The sequence below is a fragment of the Periophthalmus magnuspinnatus genome, chromosome 18 (genome assembly GCF_009829125.3).
Source record: "Periophthalmus magnuspinnatus isolate fPerMag1 chromosome 18, fPerMag1.2.pri, whole genome shotgun sequence".
Classification (NCBI taxonomy): domain Eukaryota; kingdom Metazoa; phylum Chordata; class Actinopteri; order Gobiiformes; family Gobiidae; genus Periophthalmus; species Periophthalmus magnuspinnatus.
The window spans coordinates 7,835,754-7,859,283 of NC_047143.1; the positions used below are offsets into that span (position 1 = coordinate 7,835,754).

The window sequence follows — 23,530 nt, forward strand, 5'->3', positions numbered from 1 at the left end:
ATGTTTGATGGACTGGATGGACGACCTTTTGTAGAAGAAAAAAGAAGTCAGCAAATGCACGCTTGCCTTTGACAAAACCTCAGCTTTGTTCTTCCGCGGACTTCTGAAAAGACACTGCCAAATTTGTTCGGGCTAAGAAAAATAATGAGCTTCCTTCTCGTACCCTGAAGTAGCAAAATGCAGACTTTAGTTTCGTTGAAGGTCGCGCGTATATGGTAATAATTGTGTCCATGAGCACCTCTTTTGAAATCTGACCCCAAAAGTGATGCTAAATGAAATTCTTCAAGCCAGGAGCTCAAGAGGATACTGCCCCCAAGGTTGAGTGAAGCATGTATGAGATGGTTTATGAAAGCTTCCAGAGGCTCAGAGGTCAAAGTTCACGCCGTGCGCCATTAGGAAATGTCGACACAGCTTTACCGGTGGACAACTTCTTTCTATAAATCATTCTCCCTCCGTCTCCCAAGGCGCTTCCTCCCTCTTTTTCTGGTGGATTTCTGTTCTTGCCGCTGTAGAAGCCACATTAGCTGCACTCGCAAACACATAAGACTCGCGGTGCTAGCGAGAAAGTGCCAACATATACGCCGCCACCCCCCCACCGCCACCTCCTTTGTAACAAGCTTTCATCTATTTTTATAAGGCGAAAAAAGGGGAAGTAAAAATAAGTTGGTTGGGGCCGCGGAAACCCCCACTGACAACGTGATTCACTCTCATGTGCTGGTATGTGCAAAACATACAAGAGTGATGAAGGAAAAGTGCATGAGATGTCTGTCTAAAATGCTTCATAGGTTCAAATTTGGATTCTCTTTTGAGTTGACCAATACAGGCACATATCAGTAGGTTTGAATATTATGAAGTTATGCTATTTAAAAAAAACAAGCTGTTGCTGGGCGTTGTCGCAACAAAATTAATTTCATCATCGATCGATAGGGTTGGTCAGATTACTTTGAAAAGGAAAACTAATTACTGATTACTCCTTCAAAAAGTAACCTCACTGCTACTCTAATTACTTTATTGCAAAAGTAATCAAACTACTGATTACAAAGTACTTCTATTTTAAAAGGAGCACGCAACCATTCCACAACTGTGACTACTATGACTATTTAATTTAAACAGTATTACATTATTTTTCGAAACAAAACATGGTAATGTTTATCTTGACCTTGAAATACATAATATACACAGCTGCCTCTAATTTCTAAAATAAAATAAATAAAATCAATTTTCTTTTCTAGATTTAGAACATTGTACTATTAAATAAAACACAAATGTCACTGTTTGTAGCTTGTTTTATCTACATTTCCAAACTTAAACAATCAAAAAAAAGAGAAAACATCTGTGCTGTGGCTCATCTTTTCCCCGATCTCTTAAAAGTATTAACAAAACAAATCAACAAAAATAATAACTTACTAGTCTGTTCTTTATCCCTGCTGTTCATGATTTAGAAAGTGACCAGGTGAAACAGTGGCTGTATCTCATCAAAAGAAGCTTCTCAAATCAGTGGTCAGATAGTCTATTCCTGCTTGGGGTCAATACCAATCTGCCTAAACTAAAAAGGTGCTCCACAGGTGCACTTGATGAGGCTGGAGTGTTGTACTTCAGGAAAATCTTCTTGATAGTTTGAAGTGTCAAGCTGAAATCCACCAGATCTCTGATAATTCAAGATTTCTTGTTCTGCGGAGTAACAGTCCTCAGGCTCTGACTCAAATCCAAAGAACTCTATGCCAGTGACAGGGGTGGCTGCATTTCGGGGCACACTGTCAGTTTTGTCTTCTGCGGAGGAAGAAATTGTTTGGCACTCTTCTATCAGAAGATCTATCAGTTCCTGTCTGCTGTCTCCATCTCTTACCCGGTGGAGTTTGAACTTTGGGCCGCTCATGGCAGCAGGAAGAGCATCTCTGTTGCCCAGCACATGCTTAAAAAAAATGCATTGATAAATTGATTGTTCAGCTGTCACCTTGGAGAAGGCGTCTATTAGGTTGTTGAGTCTTTGAATCTTTTAGGTTGTTCCGACTTTATCATAACTTCAAGTGTTGTGCACCATAGGAAGAGTCATCACCTCGCAATATGTCCAGTGCTGCTGCTAATTCACTGCCTGGTCAAACAAAAAAAAAAGAGTCACTACCTGGATTAAACTAAGCAAATAGGTACGAGCCTCCTCCAGTTGGTCAGGTCTAGGTTCAGCTCAAATGAACTGAATGACCAGGTTATTCCATCAATGGATTTTTTTTTTTTTTTCCTTGATGATGTGGACATATTCCAAGATGACAATGCCAGGATTCATCAGGCTCAAACTGTTAAAGAGTGGTTCAGGGAGCATGAGACATCATTTTCACACATGGATTGTCCACCACAGAGTCCAGACTTAACCCCATTGAGAATCTTTGGAATGTGCTGGAGAAGGCTTTGTGCAGCGGTCAGACTCGACCATCATCAATGCAAGATCTTGGTGGAAAATTAATGCAACACTGGATGGAAATAAATCTTGTGACGTTGCAGAAGCTTATTGAAACAATGTCACAGTGAATGCGTGCTGTAATCAAAGCTAGAGGCGGAACAACAAAATATTAGAGTGTGTGATCTCGTACTTTTTGGTGACGATTTATTTATTTATTTTTTGGTCAGGCAGTGTAGCTTCACTGCAGTGAACTAGTACTCCTTTTCAAGCACTTCATTCCCAACTCCAAACAGTTGTTCAGCTCGCTCATGGGAATCTCTGCAACTCTGGAAATGGAATCCTAAAAGGAATTCCGACTCTTGATCGTGCTTGTTCTAATCGTGCTGCAACTGTTGATCAAATTGCTTTGGACCATAGCGCTGTGCATTTTGCAATAGTGACCCTATACGCTAAGATTTAACTGTTGTACTAGTTGTAAGAAATTCTTCAATGTTACTCGTGGAAATCAGGTTGATGGTATGTGAAGCACACCTGCAGTGCGGGGGAAGTGTGAGGAAATCATCACCAGTAACAGAGATGAGGGCTTCTGATATATCTGTAAATGTTACTTCCTGTTCTTCCTTCTCTTCCTCTCCCTCCTCATATTCACATCCAGGAGTGTTAAAAGTCTTGAATGCCTTAACATAATTAGCTGCATTATCTGTCACTGTAGCTACAAATTTGTTAAGCAAACCATGCACTGGGCGAATCTGCTCAAACTCAACAGCTTTGAGTTTGAGTTGAACCAATGAATAGATAAATTGACCTCCATCTTTGCGTATTCATTCTCCAGATACCAGATAAATGATTTTCTGTGTGGCAACTGCACATTGTTATTTGTGGGAATTTTGTCTATTATATACGCCAAAAGGAAGGGGATTCCACGTTGGAAAGTGGTAGCATTTCCTCCACAATATATCCAGCAATGAGCCTGTTTAGATCTAGTAAAGTTACTTGTCGGGACTCATGGGAGAAATCCAGTTTTGGTTGTTAGCTGGCGGACATCTACTCGCACTGCACTCACTTGCCGTTGCTGTAATCACTTGAGTTCCTTTTTCAACAAGTTGCATTGTGGTGTATATCCGTTTTAAATGTTTTAAGAGGCTTGATGTGGAGTTTTTCGCTTATGTGCTTCCACCACATAATTGACAGCGGACCACAATATTCTTTCCACTCGTACCGACTAAGGAGAAATAATGTGTGTATTTCCAACAAGAGAAAGCGTACTTTTCTCTGAGTGTTTGCTGTATGCTGCATTTGGTTTGCTTCTTCTGCCACTAGCTGCTTCTTCTTTTCTTTTGTTATCTTTATTTATACAGGGGAAACCAATGAGAGCACTTGGACCATTGTTTTTTTGTTTTTTTTTTCATGGGTGCCCTGTTTAAAATACAATACACGCTGAAAACAAACAAAACAAATGAGCATATAAATCCAAATAAAACATTAAAAACAGGTGCAGGAGTGTGTGTAAAAGTTTGTTGCCAGATTATTAAATTGCAATCGTGGCACACAATGTATCCAATTATGCTTTTCTTTGAAGTGCATTCCACTTTTGTGATGCAAAACAGCCAAAAGCCCTCTTCCCCATCTCAGTTCTGGTGCGGCTAGTCGTTAGCCTTATACGGACATGTGATCTGGTATTAAATGATTAACAAGCAGGTGAAGTAGGCTGGCAGTTTTTGTAGTCTCTTATAAATACTTTTCATACAGTGATGGTCGACCCACTTTTCCATAGAGATACAGTGATGGATTTTAAATTCATGACCTGGAATGAAACAAAGGGCCCAGTAAAAAGGCAGATCCACCACATCTTAATATACACATAATCCAGTACGGAAAGTAAGGTTGCTTCTGTAATTCAATGGGATACAATATTTGTTTCATCTTGACTTGCATATGGCTTGGATCTGACGACTTCACTTATCTATGACTTCAAGAGTAGCACGATTTGGGGGTTTTATTACAAAATTTTTCTCAAAGCTAAACATAGCGTGCAAATAAAACATAGCTACTCAACCCAGTAACTATAATCTGAGCACCAGTTTTGTAAATATGATGCATTAGATTACTGTGTTACCTACAAACCTAATCTGATAACAGTAACGCATTACTGCCTAACACTGTGAATCGATTAAATCATTTTATTTTATCTTTTTGAAAACAAATTAAAATTGACTTCCTGAGTATATACAATACTTTTAAGGCAAGGCAAAGTAATTCAAAGTGCTTTACAGAATAAGAAAGACATTAAAAGCACAATACAAGCCAATCAAAACATAAATAATCATCATAAAATTATCATTAAAAGAGACGAGTGCAGAATTAAAACCTTTCAGTCATTTCAAAAGCTAAACAGAACCATTTTGTGCCTGGATTTAAACATGGTCAAAGTAGAGGCTTGTCTCACATCTTCAGGATTAACACAAACATCACATTTCTTCCCCCAAAGCTTGACCTTTGCTCCAAGCCACATCCTTTAACTGACCATTTCATTGAAGAATAGAAGTTTTGATCTTGTTTAAATGTGGTTAATACACAGCCCTACACTAGTATAGTATTGATTATTCTGTTTATTTACTGACACCTCGCAGATTATGGCAATAGAGGCACTTTAAATTAACCGCATCACTTGAAGCCTTCCAAAGAGCCTAATATTAGCCCTATTTAGTCTGTTAAATGTAAAAGATACTAATAAGCCACACACTCTACCTCCTCCATGCAAACATGCTCATTACCATTAACGTCCTACACAAAGCCCTCGACAGCACACTCTTTATTTGCTTGTATTTTGACAGTTTTTGCCGCATTCAGCCTCTGACTCATCAAACCAGCCCGATTAAAGACCAGCGTCAAGTCGGATTCCTAAATAATACAACCTAATTGGTACCAGTTAATGGCGGCACTCCAAGCAGCTGGCAAAAAAAAACAAAAAAACGCTCCGTAAGGAAAGTCAGTTTTGCAGCCATGACAGTCGAAGAATTACACTCAAACCAGACAGTGATGAAATAAAACTGTTTGGGTTGTGCACTATTCAAATGCATTTTGCGGAGGAAGTGGTGGGTGGATGGAATAGATAGAGCAAAGGAACAAGAAAGGTTAAGCTGCCAGGGCATTGTGTTGTACATGATATTAAAGACGGCATATAGTAGTCCAAGTGAAAATGTTCGCAAATTTCGACCTCGCCCTAAAGGTCGTGAGGAGGCTAATATCACAAAACATGGCTAATTCTGCAGCAGCGAGCTACATCTTTGAAAAAAAACAACAAAAAAAATTGACCTTTTTCTGTTCTTTCTTTTGTGCAAAATTAAATAGTTTGTGTGTATGAAAGGAATTCGCTGGCAACGGAGATCGTCTTTATTTATTATACATCAGCGTATGTGTAGGTAGATGTTGCGTGCATGTAATACAGTTTGTTTGGCAGAGGACTGAATGAATGCATGAGCGGTCCCAGCTTGGTGCCGGCCTACAGGATGTGTGAACACCTGAATCTTCTTGTTTGTTTGTTGCCTTTTCCAACAAACTCCCCTATGTGCGAAAAGAAAATGAATGCCTTTCGTGTCTTTGGCTTGCTTTCATTCCGATACGCTCCCAGTGCGAACCTGGCAGCTCTCAACATGCACATAACTGTACTTGTGGATGCACTTGTCCGATGAGAATTTTCATCGAGGGAGGGCAATGGGGGAAGGGGAGATTACATGATGAGGGGGTGAAGAAATATATATATTTTTATTGTTGTTGTATACAGTCTAAATTAATGCCGTCATCAGTTTTGTATATCCAGGGGTGTGCTGGGACCTTTAGATTGCAGACTGGCCCACGCTCTTTCCACTTACAAATAAATGTTTTCTGTATTAACTTATATTTACTGGCCTATTTATTTCATTGTCTTTTCTGCAAATTCTTGTACAAACCCCTCCAGAGGCAAGTTAAGACTATGGCTGCAGTGTTAGCAAGTATCATTAGAAAATGTAACAAAAGGCCTCTGAAAGCGGGGAGTCTGGGGCAACTCCAGAACATTTTGAACAGAGCTGATATTATTAGCTGTCTCCTTATGTCTTCTATTAGCTGTGAATACAATGGACCATTATTGTTTCATCCTTAATCACATCATGCACATAGCTAGCTATAATATTAATGCAAGCAAAAGTTACATCTGGGCCTCGTGTTTACCACATGATCCGTCACTCCTTCACTTACATTTTCACCCACTAAAAACAGTTTACCTTTAGCAGATATCTGCCATCGACTGATTAATCTACTGTTTGTCCTGTAGCTTTAGCTGTTTTACTTTAGTTCTTGTGATGAATAACACACTGCTGCACTGCCAACCACAAAATACAGAGGTTTTATTCACAACAATTTGTTTTTAATTAATTGTTTGAACATTTAGCTGCTGTTGTCATCATGTTGTCCTCACTTTTACTAGGTTACAAATTTACTTAGTTTTGCAGCACATGTCCCAAATGCCTCTTTATTCCAGTCCCTCTGGCCATTTGTGCCCTGTGTTTCATGCAAAAGTCATAGAAAATTATATACATTATGTACAAAATGTCTTTTTGTTAGCCCCGTGATCATATATTCCTTTCTGGACTGACGCTAGGGTCCACTTTCTACATGTGGAAAGAGTGCCAACATCCAATCAGAGGTAGAAAAGTTTGACATATGGCCAGAGCAGCCAACCACTGCTCAGGTTTGGGGGTCAAAAGTCTTTGAGGCCTCTCTTGCCCCCACCTAGCGCCATCCATGAGTGTTGTGCTTTCCACCGAGGAGATAAATAAGTAAATAGTTTTTGTTATTGGCATGCTCCGCAACTAACTCCGCGTAAGCCTTACAGACCACACACTGGGAATGACACGGTAGCCTACTGCGCACCAGCACGGCACACCTGATGCTCCGACGAAAAGCTACGGCAAATATGATCGCTCACTCCGGCGCAACCTGTTCACCTGAAATGCACTGCGGTGATTTTCCAGACAAAAATGGAGCAGAAGCTGAGAAGGAGGAGGAGAAAACAGGCCAAAGGAGGAGAGAACATGCCCCAAAACAGTGCATCTGGGAGGGTAAGGGACAAGACTGAGAGGATGTTCTGGCTGTATGCCTGAGAGCAGTTTAATTGTCCTGAGTAAATACCTGACATACATTCTCAAGCCAAGCAGAAGTACCAGCGCGCGATCGGGCATAACATTATAGCCACCTGCGTATTACAGGCACCTCTTATGATGTAAAGAGTTATAGTTGTGGAATTTGTGGCCACATCGTAATGTAATGGTATTCTGGAAACTTTATCAGAGCTAGTAGTCAATGCCAAATCTAACTGTTGTTGAAGATGCTTTGAGTTCATTCTTTACTTTCAAATTGCTATAGTTCTGATTTGATGTTATCTCGTCACAAAAGCAGGATATAGTAATAACAGCAGTCAACAACATTCACTATTCAATTCACCTATAGTCTATTCATTCATATTCACAAGTTGTTCCCTGTCTTGCTCCCCTCTGTGGAATGCAACTGTTTCAGATGTCTGGCCGCTGACTGACCGGTGATGACAGGACCCTAGATTCCCCTCCTATTTTTTATTTTTTCAATTTTTCTATGTTAACACATCAGTGATCGAGCATTCTCTACCTACTCGCTAATATATCCCAGTGTTTTTCACGTCACCTTGTGTGGTCGTAATGTTACGCTTGATTGCTATCCAGTATAGGCATTGCATATTAACAGCTGTTGGAAGGAAGCAATTTTTATTCTGAACATAACCCATTTGGCTGCTGTCCAAATTGCTATAGTCAATGCTTGGTTGACTCTAAAAAGGCACCAAAATGTATCAGCCGTATATGACTGTAGGGCCCTCATTGAAAATACAGTTGTGTCGCCATCTTGCAGAAAACCCTATTCTCCTCTGCCTTTTTTCCCTCTCTCCCACTCGCGCCTTTTCAACTGCAGCAAGCGCAATGTAAAAATATACAACAGGCGAGCGTGTTTTAAAAGCCAAAAAAGAAATCAACACACACATATGCCCCACTGAAACAATATGGCCGACTTACAAGAGCGGGCCCTTTCATTGCGTGAGCCTGACAGCACCGCTTTTAAAAGAAACGGCACAGAAATTGAAGCTATGGAAGGATTTTTTCTCTCACTCTCTCTTTCGTTTTTTCCTTGCTCCAAATGGCCTCCGTAGCTGTGGCTGTGTGATGTTCAGTGTGTATTGGTGTTTATAACCAGCTGAATGGCTTTTTTAATCTCTGTCAGGAGTGGGTGTCAGGACGCCTCTAGCTCCACAAAAACACCACCAGTAACAATTCCATTAGACACACTTGGACCTCCACAATGCCCCGCTTTCTTTTGTGTGTCCGACCTGGAGTTGGGCACGTACAATCGGTTAGGTCGCTCGCTGTCTCCTGTGCCACGGAAAAGGTGATTAGGAGGCGAAAGTTATGCACCGTTTCCCTGCTTACGATCCCATTAAGGCAATTTAAAGTGGCTGACCCAAATAACACGGCGCGCGCAAGTTTCAGTAGCTAACGGGAAGCTAGTCTCAAGACGTGTAAAGGGTTAGCTTACAGGGAAACGCGTGTTGTTTACTGAGTAGGTAGGATATCGATATGAATTGCAGTGTGTGGTAAAGCAAGGCCACAGTGTCTATGGAAAAAAAAAGATCTTACTTTTCATTCTCCATTACAATAAACCATCAATATCTCTTTGAGGCCACGCAGTATCAATGCTCCGTGCGGTATAGAAACATTCAGAGTTATGCTAAGACTACATTACGTCCACGGTCTTGTTGTGTCCTTGGGCAAGACACTTCACTCACCTTATCTATGTGTGAATGTGTAAGTGACTGGTGATGATTATGATGGCCGTTGACACAGATAGGCGGTCTCCCCGGGGCGGCTGTAGCTACAGAAGTAGATTAGAAGTAGATTGGTGAAGAATTATGAATATAGAGTAGCGCTTTGAGAGGCTTGTCAAAGCATTGTAATATAATGAAGCTATTTTCTTATCAAAGCCTATAAGAGCTGCCTTCCACACATTTTGGCTACTTCAAAGCTGAATTTTTGAAGCTAAATTTTGTGTTAAATCAAACTTATCCTCTGACCTGTAGCGAAACAAAGAAAATAATAGGGCTAGCCAGTATGTTAATAGGTGTGAGAGCACCTATTAGAGGCTTGAATGATTCAGCTAAATATGAATCGGGCACAGTGCACATTTAGTATAGCTCATTAGACTTTGTAAACAATAGGTGTAGGTTTCAGTGTGCTCAGACAGATATAAGGCAGTGTCCAGCAGTAATCTGACCAGAACTGAAGAAGCGGCTTGGATGAGCAGCGAAACGTCTTCACTCCTACAACTTTTGTCCAGTTGACAGATTTGAACCTGTCTAACGTAGGTTTTATTAAGGCCCCTTCGCTTGAACGCACAACAGAAATTAATCATTATCACTTTTAGAATAACAGAGATATGATTCACTGAAAGAACTCAACAACAATACTGTAATGCATTGTATCCATATGGTATGGTATGCTTTTATTTGAACAGGGACAGTGCACAACATTACATTGACCTTAGAAAACAGGAAAGATGTTTGGTGCCAGGTTATAGCAAAAATACTAATTTCCACCTGTAGTCCCTGGACAGGCTGATGTTTAGTAAAAATAAGTTTGGTGTAGATGGATGAGAAACCTGTAAATCTATGGTACATATATCGAATACAACACATCTCACACTCAAATACGACATTTCTAAAAACATTCAGCTCACACACACACTTCCATACCAAATTATTCACACACACAAACACTGAGTTTCAAATATGCAAATACTCTTTCTTTCATACACATTCACTAATGAGTGGAAATTTGCTTTGATATTAGCCATTCCTTTGTCACCTGGGCAAACTTTTGAAAACTTGTGCATGCTATAATCTCATTTGGCAAACTATTCCACTGACTCACAGCAACAATTGAGAAAGCCGATTTAGCAAAAGAAGTCCTACGTTTTGGAACGCTGCACTCTCCTCTAGAGGTCGCCCTAGTGACTTGAGTTGTTTTTTTCTGAGCTCAGTGAGACAAACCTTCTTAGGGGGGGACTAGCAATACCATGAATAATTTTAAATAGTAGACAGATGTTTGCATATATTAACAGATTATTAAAGTTTAGAAAACCATATTTGGAGAGGATCTGACAGTGGTGATACAGATTTTTTGTCATGAATCTTTAGCGCACATTTATACATTGATTCAAGAGGCTTTAAAGCTGTTTTGCAAGCCTGCGACCAGCTTGTTATGCAGTAAAGAAAACGTGACAAAATCATAGAATTTAAATACATGTTTGATGCCTATGTTGTCAGTTACTTGTAAACAGGAGAACAGTTTAATTTCTCTCCGTATGCACTGCTTTGCCCAGACTTTGGACACTTGACTGAAACTGCAGGTGCACTCAACAGTCCACGCCTGTGAGACTGCACTGTATGCGACACCCGCCGATGATTTGAATACCTGCCCGCTCCAGCGCCACAGTGATCAATCATCTCCCCGTCAAAAGCCACTCCCTGCTGGGGACTTGATCATGCATGTAACCACCATCCCCTTCCTCTTTTCTCTCCCTTTCTTCCTACTCACTGTATCCCTCTCTAAATTTCATCTTTTTTGGCTCCCGTGCACTCATTTACTCTTTCCTCCCTACGGTCGCAGCGGGTCTTCTTGTTCGTTCCGTGTCCCTTGCCGTCTCCCTTGCCCCGGGATAGAGCGTAGACAGAGTTGAGGACAGATGGAAATGAATACGAGACACGCTTGGCGGATCAACGACTTGGGGCAAACATGAAAGACAAAGCCATGCTGGGGAGATGTGTTCAAACAAAGCGTCGCTAGCTTCGCAATGTACTTTCGGGGCGGTCCAGATTGGATAACTTAAATTAATGCGAGTACAGTGACCTTAGGGAGGAACGATGATAGATGCGGGGACTTGCTGATTGATAGCACTGCATTATAGCACACACATACGCAGCTACAACCAGGCTTCCTCTGACTAAGTTTGGGGAAATCAGACCAAAAACCCAGTGCCTGTGCAGCGCCGCTCTTGAAATATGAATGGTTTTAATTAAACAAACTCGCTTTGCCATCTGGCCTCACAATCTCGCTCAGCCTAATGAACACACTTCCACACATGCACCAGCACACACGCACATTATTAACCAGCCTGAGCAATGTGTTGCAATGGGCGTAAATAGGCAGAAACGACAACAAAAACGCAGGGAATTCTCAGACTATGATAAGGCTACTGCGACTCGTATTGTGCATTTGAGTTGATAAAAGTTCGAATGGTACGCCGCAGCCAATGAAGACTGAAATGTTTTGTGTCAGATGCCGTTCCCGCTACCAAAATGTCAGGTACCGCAACAGTATTATGAGTAATCTGAGTATCGGAGAATGTTGGTTAATCTGCTTGTCTTTCTTGACCAATGACTTTTCTTTCATTGTTTGATTTTCAAATTTTCTGCTGGTTAATCTAACAATTTTGTTAAGCCCTGCGAGACGACAGCTGTTGTGATTTCGGGCTGCAGAAAAAGAAATTGAATTGGAAATTTTGCGTGGTGAATTGAAATGGCCGATAGCTCGCACATTTTTGAGCTCTCAATATGACAGTTTGTGGATCACCGAAACTGCTGCTTGGATTTCTTTACCTCAATCTGTCACGGGGTCTACTCGAGGCAGTTGGATTGCGCTTCCTTTGTTGCGAATGTACATGCCGTGCTTCGAACAACACCAAGCATGTGTCCTTTAATGGCTGCTTGTATTTAAGTATGTCCAGCTTTTTCCTTTGTAGCTGGTCGCTCCCCAATACCTGCCTGATAACTACAGTGATGTACCTCTTCTCTGTCTCCACTGCATGCTCTAGCCAACGGTAAATGATGATGTTTGTAATCCAACAGAGGTACCCCGAGATTTCTCAGCAGGAGAGGCAGGCACAGGATAGAGATTGTGTGTGTGTGTGTGTGTGTGTCTGTGGTGGTAGGGGCTGGTTGTCTGGCAGCCAAAGTTGGAGAATGAGGGAGAGGGAGAGGAACGTGGGTGGAATGTTAACGTTAGCAGCTAGCGGGATGTGCTATTACTCTCTTAGCAGCTACAATAAATTTGCACTATTCATCTGTCTTTGCAGCCAGCATAAACAAAATCAGCCTCTGCACGATGCACTCTATGATATAGTGGTAAATAAAAGTTGAGGACCGGAATGCATTTCTTCCGGACTGTGGGCAAACAACAACATGTGTTAAATAAAGTAAGAAAACACAAGTCTTTTGAATAGAATTTATGTTGCCATTTCGTGCCTGCTGGATTAGGATATCTTGGCATTTAGCATTTGTTCCTGGCAACTCATTTTGACTGGAAGAAATTATTTGGATCATTGTAATAATATCAATCAAAATACTGATCGACAACTCACACAGTGTTTTATTTTCCTTGTCGTGTTTTATTTAATTATTTTCACATTTAGCGATTTGTGGTGACAGGGGCCTATAGCGACTGTGTGCCTTAGGTGGGGTGACTTCAAAACAAAACAAAAACAACAAAAAAAACACTCTATTTTCTCTCATTCATTCTTTTTAGACACTAATTGTCAGGTAAATGTATTACAGGTTAGAACTTGCAACCTCTTTGCTGAGAAGGTTATGCTGTACTTTATTATCCTTGTAAGAAAAATTGATCTCTGCTTATCCTTCCGTAGTGTTTAGAGTAAAGTGACCTGGCTGGACACTTAGAAAAGGCGCCACCTGATCCGGGAATCCAACTTTGAACCTTCTTGCTGCAAGGCTAATCATTGCAAATCGCTTATTTTGAAACATTATCTGCAAATAATCCTATAAAGTGTAAAACCGCTCAAAGCTACGATGACTTGATCTTGCTCACTCTCGGCAAAACTACTAAAAGCAAAAGCATCGCCTCCTTTTTCAGAAGAAACGGTTTAGCATTTGGCATCTTTAACCTATTGATTAAACTCATTTGCACACACTGTAGCGTTGATTACATATGTATAGCGTAGCCACTGGCGGCGCATTATAACGTCTATAATCCTAGATACAAGGGCGTTCTGTAGAGGTGAGAGGTCACGGCATTGCATTAGCCTGTTCCTCTATTTCGGTTGTATAGATTGAAAGGGAGATATAATTGACAGGGTGACCTAGAGCATGGAGGGTGTATGGCACGGCGCAGTATGTCGGTGTAACACACTGAACATGGTATTACATCTCCAGGCTGTTGATTCATATGAAAAGACACCTCATACATCTGGAAAGAGCAAGCGTTTTAGAGGTAAAAACTGAAGAATCCACTTCCCCCCAGGTGGTTTAAAGATCAATAATAACTTATGGATCTTTGACCCTCCAATAATGCTATATATGTAGTTGTGGAAGACCTTTTTAACATCTATAAAGGCCTAATCGAGCGCTTGACTCCATACATTCAGCGTGGATGAATATCTAATGAATACCAGAGTAAGCTTATGAATAAGTGAGAGGCCCAGCTGTGCATATGGAAGATCAAAATGTGGTAATATGTAGGGATAGAAAGTGAAAGAAAAACTACTATTTATTTTATTATTCAGTCTACAAATCATATTTAAAACTCCCCAGTGGAAGCATTTATGCAGCTTGTATTAACTCTATTCCAGCCAATGTCGTTACATGTGCCTGTTGCTACTACTTTTTTCTTTGCACAAAATGCCTTCAAAACCATGCATTCCTATGGGTGCATGGGTCACCTCTTCACTGATCTGACCCATAACTTGGACTATGTTACCTGCTGCCATGCTGTGAAATAAGAAAGAAATAGCATCCATTACTACAATTACGTACTGTTGCTCTTACAGTTATCACCATGTCAAGGTCCAAAAAAAACATTTGCAATACTTCTAATACGTGAACCTTTCCACAATGGGATTGAGTCTTTTGAAATACAGCAAGACTTTCACCTCAAAAACTGTATTTTCAAATCAGAATTCTAATAATAAAAAACAAATTTAATCTAAAATAGTGCTCAACTTGGCATAATTCTTAAAAGTGACCCTTAATATTTTGCTTTAAAAGTTTGGCTTTGCTGAAGATGGAAAAGTTGTTTTGTCGGTGTTGTTTTTGACATTCCCCGTGGACAGAGGGAGCAGCCAATAAAAAATAATAAAGTTAGAAAACCTGACCTTGATGAAGGAGATGGGGGGTTGAAAAAGTAAAACAGGGTCCCTGGGCACAAGTGTGGAGCGGAGTAAGATTGAGTTTTGAGCAAACATGGATGTTATCTTTCTGTGCCTTGGTCCATAAGGTGTCTGCATGGCTGTGGCTTATGTGGCGTAATGTAATTATGTGTGAGATGGACAAGATGCTGCTGCTAAAGTTAAGGACTAATAGGTCAAGCAACAGTTTTGAGAGAGCTTTGAGAGAGTACAGAAAGACAAAGGGTACACGCATTGCATTAAAGAACTGAATACAATTAGTAGATTAATATTAGTTCTTAATCCCCATGACAATATTCAGGAAATATGTCATCAATCCTACAAAATATAACACACCTCTAAACAAAGAGTGCCAGATAAGTGCCATTTGAACAAAAAATATGTCGGAGGCTTGCGATTTACCCTTTGTCTAGCATTTATTTCAAAAGCCTACTTGATTTTAGTGCATCCATCCTTGAGCAAATTCACTCAATGGTATTTTCATTAGAGAAAGAAAATGTGACAAATTTTCTTAACGAAGATATCTGCTTTTGCAAATGAGCTCTTTGGATGCCATGGCTGAGGCTCAAGTAAAAAAAAGTAACACAACAAGTAAAAGCTGTAAAATAAACCACAAAAGTGCAGAAACGTCACCTTAAACTCTTCCAAATGTTACATATCACCAAAGCAACGATCACATACACAGCACATTCACATCACATTCATACTAGGCAATGTGGGTGAAGTGTCTTGCCTAAGGACACAATAAACGTTTTCGCTATTGGCGCCCCATGTTGGCACCTGATATTCCCATTCTCACATCCAATGAATAACCAGCACCGGCCCTGCTTAGCTTCTGAGATCTGACGAAAAATCAGGCTTTGACAATCAATCATTTTTATCATTTTTCAATAGGAATAAATGATACAGCGCACTATTTGAAGCTCTAAAACAAATAATTCCTTTGTTTTAACTGCAAACTCTGTTATTATGCCGCCACACACAATTCTGAACTCTAGCTATGAACCCTAATAAAATGCAAAATAAAGGAAATAAAAAGGAAAAAGGCAAAATCCAATCTATGTGTTTATGGCTTTACTACCCCCTTAGCTACTTTTTCTGAGTTCACACAAACACACGGACCACCTATCATGCATGTAAATGTCCAAAATTACCTGTCGCTAACGGCACCCAGGCTAGCACTAAGCACAGGCGCCATCTGCTAACTTTTGTTCTCCCCCTCTCCCCATAATTTTCTCAAGTGTTTTTGCACAGTGTCAAAATGTCTACTCTGTGCCTGGGTTACAACACAAGGAGGAGTGCTAATGACCATTCTTACCTCCCCTTAAGAGGCCACGGCGGTTTGCCAATATTTGCCCTAACCTTTAGATGATTCCATTTGTTTTACATGCTCAAGTGTGGAGTGAACTAACAGAACAGATAAGAGCATCGTGTCGACCACAAGGACACTTTACAAGGAAATGTAAAGCTTTTGTGTTGACCAAGACTTTATATTCTCTCCACATCATCATCAGCTACCCAGTGTTTCGTACTCATTCCATTGTCGAACACAACCTCTAAAACTCTTAAAGATTTTTTGCCAATTATTGTGTAAACATATAATTCATTTGTAAGTCTGAATTTTACCTGACACTGAATTTGTCAGTTCTGTGAAGAGATGGCACGCAGCATGTTGTTTGTTTTGGATGATTGATTCATAAATTGACCTTGACTTGATTCCGCTAAAACTCTTTGGTATGCAGCATCTTTTTCAATTGCAAAGTCAATTCAATAAGGAAAATACTCAAATTTCAATTTATGCTAATATATTCACTCTTATTTTCACAAGGTAACATGTAATCTGGGCTGTTTTTTTCTTAACTGTTTGCTAAATCAAAGAGTTTTAAATAATTCCGAATCGTAATAATTTGTTTTGTTCTGGTTTGGTGCTACAGTGTGTCCTTTGCCAGCAGTGACATGTACAACTCTATCTGAAACCCACATCTGCAAAGTTACAGGGAGGATAGAGATGGGATCTTTAGGAGATTTGAATATCTTTATGCTAAGCTGCAGTGGGAAAGCCTGCGCACTTAGGCTTAGCACTCTCAAGACAGCTACTCCTTGTTAAGCATGGCCTCAGACTGCGAGACTATGAATGGGACCATTACCTCTATCTCTCAGTGCACACACAGGCGCACACGTCCTCACATATTTGGGATCTAGTTGAACTAAACTAGTGCATGTAAAGTACGTGCTTCCATGGGGAGACAGTGCCGCACCCCAGGACTGCCACAGCAATCTTCTCCAGCGCTCCTGCTCAGATTGGCTCCACTACAGTTTCTTTACTGCATCAGTTCCATCTGCTGATTAAATCAAAGATTCACTCAAGACAAACCCACCGTCTGTCCAAGAATCCAGGTCAGGTCTTAACCCCCTGTTGTTTTTCTTTTCTACTTGATCCATACAAATAAAAGTAATTCATCAGGAGCGCGCAGGAGGTTTACCCTGAGATGGAATTCAGCAGGAATTGTAACAACGGCCAAAACATAGTGCAATATAAAAGAAGACAAGACGGCATGATGGGTGTTGATTTAAGAGAATATGTGTCTTACATATATTCCCACATGTAGCCCCTTTGATCAAATAAGCCTGCTGTTTCTGAAACAGAAACAAAGCCTTTAAATCCAGGAGCCCCTACTACATGATGCGGAATTTTGGGTATTAGGCCTATTCAAAGGAAATAACAGCTACGGCAACACAATCCTCACGCTGCTATCTGAAGCCAAAAACTGTCAGACCACAGCTAAGCCACAGGACTCTCAAAATAAAGGGCTTCTATGTGTGTGCGTGTGTACTCGAGCTAATGTGTGTGCTATGTGATGCACTATATGTTTCCTACATCTACAGGCTGTCTATGCTTTCTTTAGTGTTTGCCCCTACCATTTTCCATGTGCTCTGCCTCACCGACACTGCCATCCGGCGTTGTCCTCTCGTAGCTGTCCTCAGGCAGGGGCAGGGCGCCCAGCCGGGGGCCCGACGAGCTCTTGCTGCTGGGTGTCTCCGACTCGTCCAGGCCGCTGTCGTAGCAGCTCTGCAGCGATCCCTGCTGGTGAGGGTCCTGGGGCTGGCTCACCACAGAGAAGGTCACTCGGCGAAATGGCTACAAGAAAAACCAAACGCCGCGGGTCACTAAAGGGACTGTTTGTGTTCAGATTAGAGAGGATGTGGCATCCTCTGGGTTTTAAAAAGGTTTAGGTGAGCATTTAGGTAAGCAGGAGGAGAATACAGGTCAAAAATATGGGTAAAGTTTTATTGGGAGAATCAGGAAAAGGAATTGTAGGAATTTAAGGGCACAAAGAGGAGAACCATACCACTAAGCTAGCTGCACTGTCACTTTTGTCATCCAATCTGCTCCATCACAAAAGCTAACAATGACCTTTTTACCACAAACAAGGTCCTCGCTTTCACTCACCCTGAACACCTTCAATGGGAAAACCTTGTAAAAGGGACAAACACGAAAGACTCTACCCTCACAAGACACTGAGGCTCAGGGGAGAGGCAGACATGGCAGCTGGCTCAACCTGTTAAATACAACTAAGACCAAAGCACAGCCGCGGCCTTATTTGTGGCTTTTCATTTGCACAAAGAGGCCAAGGCGAACAAGGCTCTGCTGGAGATCTGAATTACCCAGAGAAAAGCCAAATAGCCGTTTTCCATAACACGCGTCGACTAACAAAGACTTCTGTCCTACAAACCCTGTGTTCATGCTGTTTATGTTTTTGGCTAACTAAACAATTGAACACTTGATCAGAACCAAGCAGGCTATTCCGCTATCAGTGGTGGCTCCCTACGCCTGATTTTGAAACCAGTGACAGAGAACGGTGGGTGATCAGGACAGAGTGAACATGAGGTGAGAAATGGCGGTCCATGCTTGCTCATTACCTGGATAAATAGCATAACAAATGGCTAACGCTAGTCATTAATTTCGTACAAACACAACCAAGCAACCTTCCTCCGATGTGCCCCCCCCTCCTTCCTCGCCTCCTTGCTCCGTCATCAACATTAAACGCGACACGTACCCATTACTCAACCATTTCGGGTCCCTCTCTCTCCCTCCTTCTATTTGTTTGGCAATTGTCACACCTGATCAAGCGCGTTCCCTTGTAAGGCCCAATGATAACTTTAATTTGTACATCTGCCCGTAATCAATCTTCAAGCTTTGGTTGCTGGATAGGAGAGACTGACGTGAATGTGTTTTGCCAAAGCTTATCTGCTGACAGGTACTAGGTGTGGAGTCGTGTGTCTTTAGCAGAGAATGATAAATGAAGTGACAACGAGGGGCGGAGAAAGAAATACAGCGGGTGTTGACGTGCAACTCAGGTCAGTTTTGTTATGTGTTCTATTTTTGTGCGAAAGTTGTTTCCTTAAAGGGGAAGTATGTGATAAGGAATATAACTGTCACCAGTGCGTTCTCATTATAAATCATACAGAGGTGCGTTATTTAAAAGCATGAACTTAAACTCTCTGCTGTAGATTTATGTGCTTAAGAGTAATAATAACGTATTTATTCTGACACGTTGCTATTTTTATTGGGTAATTTTCTGAGTCTAGCCATGACAAAACCAGTGTAAAGTTTCAGTCACTGGGTTTGTTGAGAAAATGAGTTTGAAAACAAGATGGCGTCCATTGTTTCCCTAACCTCTACTTCTGAAAAGGTGAGAGATGAAAGATAAAACACATTCAAGCACATCCAAACTGCTCCTTGAAGTGATTCCTCTTGGAGTAGATTAGAATTATTATAAGAAAATATATTCACATATTTTCTCACAAAGTTTCTCCTTTCATACTTTAGCCTTGTTCAAAACGGCTCACTGACAAGAAATCACAGCTAAGGCTAGACCTACAACCAGGCTCTCTTTGGAAGAAGATTTTCTGTTTGATAAAACAATTTCCCACAAGCCACTGGGAGAAGTGGATTTCTGCCTTGCACATTGAGCGTGTGTGTGTGTGTTAGTAAATTAGCATTTATATCTCTACCCTGTTCCTTTTCTCTGGCTGGCTGGCTAACACAGCAATCTTGGCAATAAATCATGTTTCCATGTAATTACAATCAACACTCAACAAATGAATCAGTATAAATATTCATGCAAATTTCACTTGGATAGTCAAACATTTGTTACATAATTAAAAACGGGCACGCAATAGGAACGCCTCTAAGTGTAATAACGCCTGTAGGAGATGTGAAGCTAATAAATTATGTTTTCTTATGTGTTTGTGCCGTGAATATTGTAATTACAAATCCCCAAAGTCAAAAAATTATAAATTAGATTTAGAATCTACAAGAAATTCAATTATGTCTTGAATATATTGCAAATGGAGCTAACCACTCTGCTACCATGTACCTTTAAGGAAACTATTATCATTTCATTTAAAACACCAGTGGAACATAAACAAATGCATCAGTTCTAGTGGAGGGACGGTATTCCTTCGAAACCACATTTTCTAATGATACAAATTAAATGACTGTTGCCTAATGAATTGCTGGCGAGACCGCAAAGTAAAGAAAAACAATTGAACAGGCCCCAACACCAAGAGAAAATTGAGTTCGGGCAAGAGAAAAAAATAAGTTAAATGAACAAATAGATTTTATTCACCTGAATTTCCCCCCTTATTTTCACTGGAGGCAGAGTGAGATGGAGGAGAGGGGGAGTGGAGGCAGAGAAAGCTAATTTGTTTGCAGACCAGGAATGGAGTTCATGCAGAGACCGCCGGAGGCTTTGGATTAGAATCTGCAGCAAGCGCGGTCTGCACGGCGACCTTCGATCCTGCCATTCTGTGTCTTTTAAATAAATGAATAAAATAAAACAGTCATTCCTGCTTAGTCAATTTTCTTTATGCCTATCTGGGTGCCAGGGGTGAGGGAAAGAGAATTGTGTAATACGCAATATATGTAACTGTATTTTGAATCTGGCTGGTGTTTGCTCTGTCTCTTAATACAGGCCCATATGTCATCACCAGTCTGTTCTTGGAACTTTCAATTATATTATTCTACTCTTCTCACCAAGGCCTGGCTAATTGTGGGGTGTAGGAGTAAAACAACTGTGATACTACCACTACACATACAACTGTTGCTATTACTCACTACTTCTTACTACTGTACTATTACTGCTAGTACTAACTAATACTAACTACTACTACTTTTAGCCCAGAGTAACTCGGTTGACAGTTGAGTCACGGTTGAGTCCAGCATGCTATTATTTGCCTTACTTACCTATGCCAGGTGGAGTGTGCACAGGTGCGAGGTTTTAGACACTACTACTAGTACTACTACTACTACTACTATGTCTCCTTATAAAACAATTGTACTATATGTCTGCCCAATGCTGCTACTACAACTATAACTACCTGCTTACTAACTAAGTGCAAACATGACTAAAACCATTTAAAATTATATATTACACACAGCTAAAGCTTCCAGTACCATAGAGGGGAATACAGTGCGTGTTTAATTTGGCAATAATTTATGCAATTTAGAGCAGATTTGTTATTTTCCTCCATCGGACTAATTGCAATCATGTACTTGCATGGATCATTATGTATTTGCTGAATGCGTACAATGGAAAAGTAGCAGTAGTAGGTTGTTTGTTGCCAAGCCGAATGCGCCCTGCCTTTTGGCCATTTTTCACTTAAGCATACCCAAAGCCTGTTTACTGAGCCTGACCGAGTCCACCTCCTGCATGACCTTGTGCCCTCCCGCTGCACTCAGCTGTCAATCAAATGGAGCAGTAACCAGGCCGGGAGTGCCAGCGAGCACATATAAACAAACACATGTAGTGTCGTGACCCTCAGAGGCACTTTGTTTTATGGAGTCACACCTCCTTGTTTCAAACGACAAAGCCAATGTAATCAATACTTTTGTGTCATCTGTCAAACGCAATTAACAAACCAATAATAAACAAGACAATATTAATGGTGCAAGTAACATGTACAAGAGTATGGCCCTGTATCTATACCATTATTTTGTGTTTTTATTGCTCAAAAATACCTTGAAAAACATGCATTCTTACTATGAGGAGGTCTGACTAATAAATCGGCCTGATGGTGTTACCTTTTTGTTTCCAAGGAGATAATAACGTTGATATCATAATGTTGAAAATCCTAGCTAAAGCTGCTACATCTCCATGGCGGAAAACAGGCATCCGAAAATTAAATAATGCACCTTTAAAGCTACATCAAATACAATGAGTGTCTGTGTCCCAGATAAACAACTTAAGCATACATAAAGAATACAAATTTCAGTAATTGTTAGCTTGCAATTCCAAACACCACCACCAGATGTCGCCAAAAACGCAATCCAACAAATTAAAAGCAGATGTTTAGCCCTAGTGAGACTTCTGGTACGAACCCACACACCTCATCCCTGGAGTACACTCACACACACACACATAGTTTGACCGATCCCTATGTCGTGCCAAAAACAGGCCACGACCCTCTTGTATGTCTTTCATTACGAGTTAGCGCTGCTTTGCTTTATCGTGACCAGATGCAGGGACCTTTTTTTTTTTTTTTTTATAGGGTCCAGACAGCCTCAGACAGCCCCTAGGTCTCTTTAGGGTGTGCCCGTGATGGAAAAGCCAACTGGTGACAGCCACGGGTGAGTGAGCAAATCCGTCATCCCCAAAACCTGACAATGCAAACACGCCACAGGTCGGTTGGAATAGCGGCGATAGACCTTGGCACTGGCCTGTATCCTGGACACTAAAGGGAAAACACATGGAGCTGCCCGGCTCGAGTGAACCTGGGGCCAATAAAAACAGCAGTCCGCCACTCATGTCAATAAAGTGTGACCTCTTGGATTTGATTTTCATTTCCTCCCTTCCGCTGAACTAAACATTGCAGAGTTTTTTGGAAAGAATGGCATGTTACTTTTATCTAAAAATCTTGAATGAATAACACACGTACTATGCAATTTAGGTTACTGTTAAGGTTTTGGGGCCCAACAATGAGAATTTTTCAACTTTCAGTTCCAATTTCAAAGCATGTTTTGTCAATATGTTCAAGTTCTCTCATAACTTTTTAGAATTTAGACTTTAATTGCTAGTAATCATAGACTGTATAAAAAAGTGGACTAAGGGAGTGTGACATCATCCTTAGTGTTCGGCTCCAGCCAAATGAAGCTTGTTGCGGTTTTACGGGTTGTTATTAATGTTCATATCTTGACTTACGGACACAATAGTGAAATAAAAACACCGAGATCATGCAGAGTGGGTTAATGTGAATATTTTAAGACCAATATGAGAAGCCTGACAGCAGCAATTACTGAGAGACGGGTGACAATTTTTCAATGTAAAGTGAATTGGAGCCAGTCGATGGAGCCGGAAGTATCCCATGATCACCTCCTATTTGGAAAATGGCAGTTTATATTCCATTTATATATACAGTCTATTGCTAGTATTGGTGTTTTTGTACTTAATTACTTATATAGATAAAAAAGAGGTTGATACTACATACTCCTAGAAAAGTTGTGACTCATTCATCCTATACTTTGATGTATCATGAGGCGTTTTTTCCTTGACCTTCCCATGATCTATTCTAGCATTTACCATAACAAAATGGAGCCAACACCTTGGAAGAAGTCTGCGCTCTGTATTCAACGTCATATTGAAACAAATTACCCACATGTCTATGGCAATACAATACTCTGTCTGAGAGTTAACAGGTATGGCTGGGTTGGAGGATTTCTTTTGCATGTGGTTTTATATTGGTTACAGTACATCAGCTGCACACAATGACCGCTTGTGTTTATACTACAACGCTAACTCTATTTAAAGCGTTCTGTCTGAGTGCACGCCTGGATTTATAATTAAGCCCACATTCGGTGCAGCCTCCGGACAGCACCGA

The 23,530-nt window shown here is 40.8% G+C and overlaps 1 protein-coding gene across 3 annotated transcripts in view; it reads right to left on the reverse strand.

The window, feature by feature from the left end:
- pcdh7b (protocadherin 7b) overlaps window positions 1-23,530 on the reverse strand; it is a 154,292-nt gene that overhangs the window by 63,967 nt on the left and 66,795 nt on the right. For 2 of the 3 annotated variants that reach the window (XM_033983542.2, XM_055229048.1), the window contains exon 2: window positions 17,570-17,789. In XM_033983542.2, the coding sequence (XP_033839433.1) occupies window positions 17,570-17,789 (220 nt within the window). The remainder of the gene's footprint in view (window positions 1-17,569; window positions 17,790-23,530) is intronic. The other variant, XM_033983543.2, reaches the window with a different exon arrangement.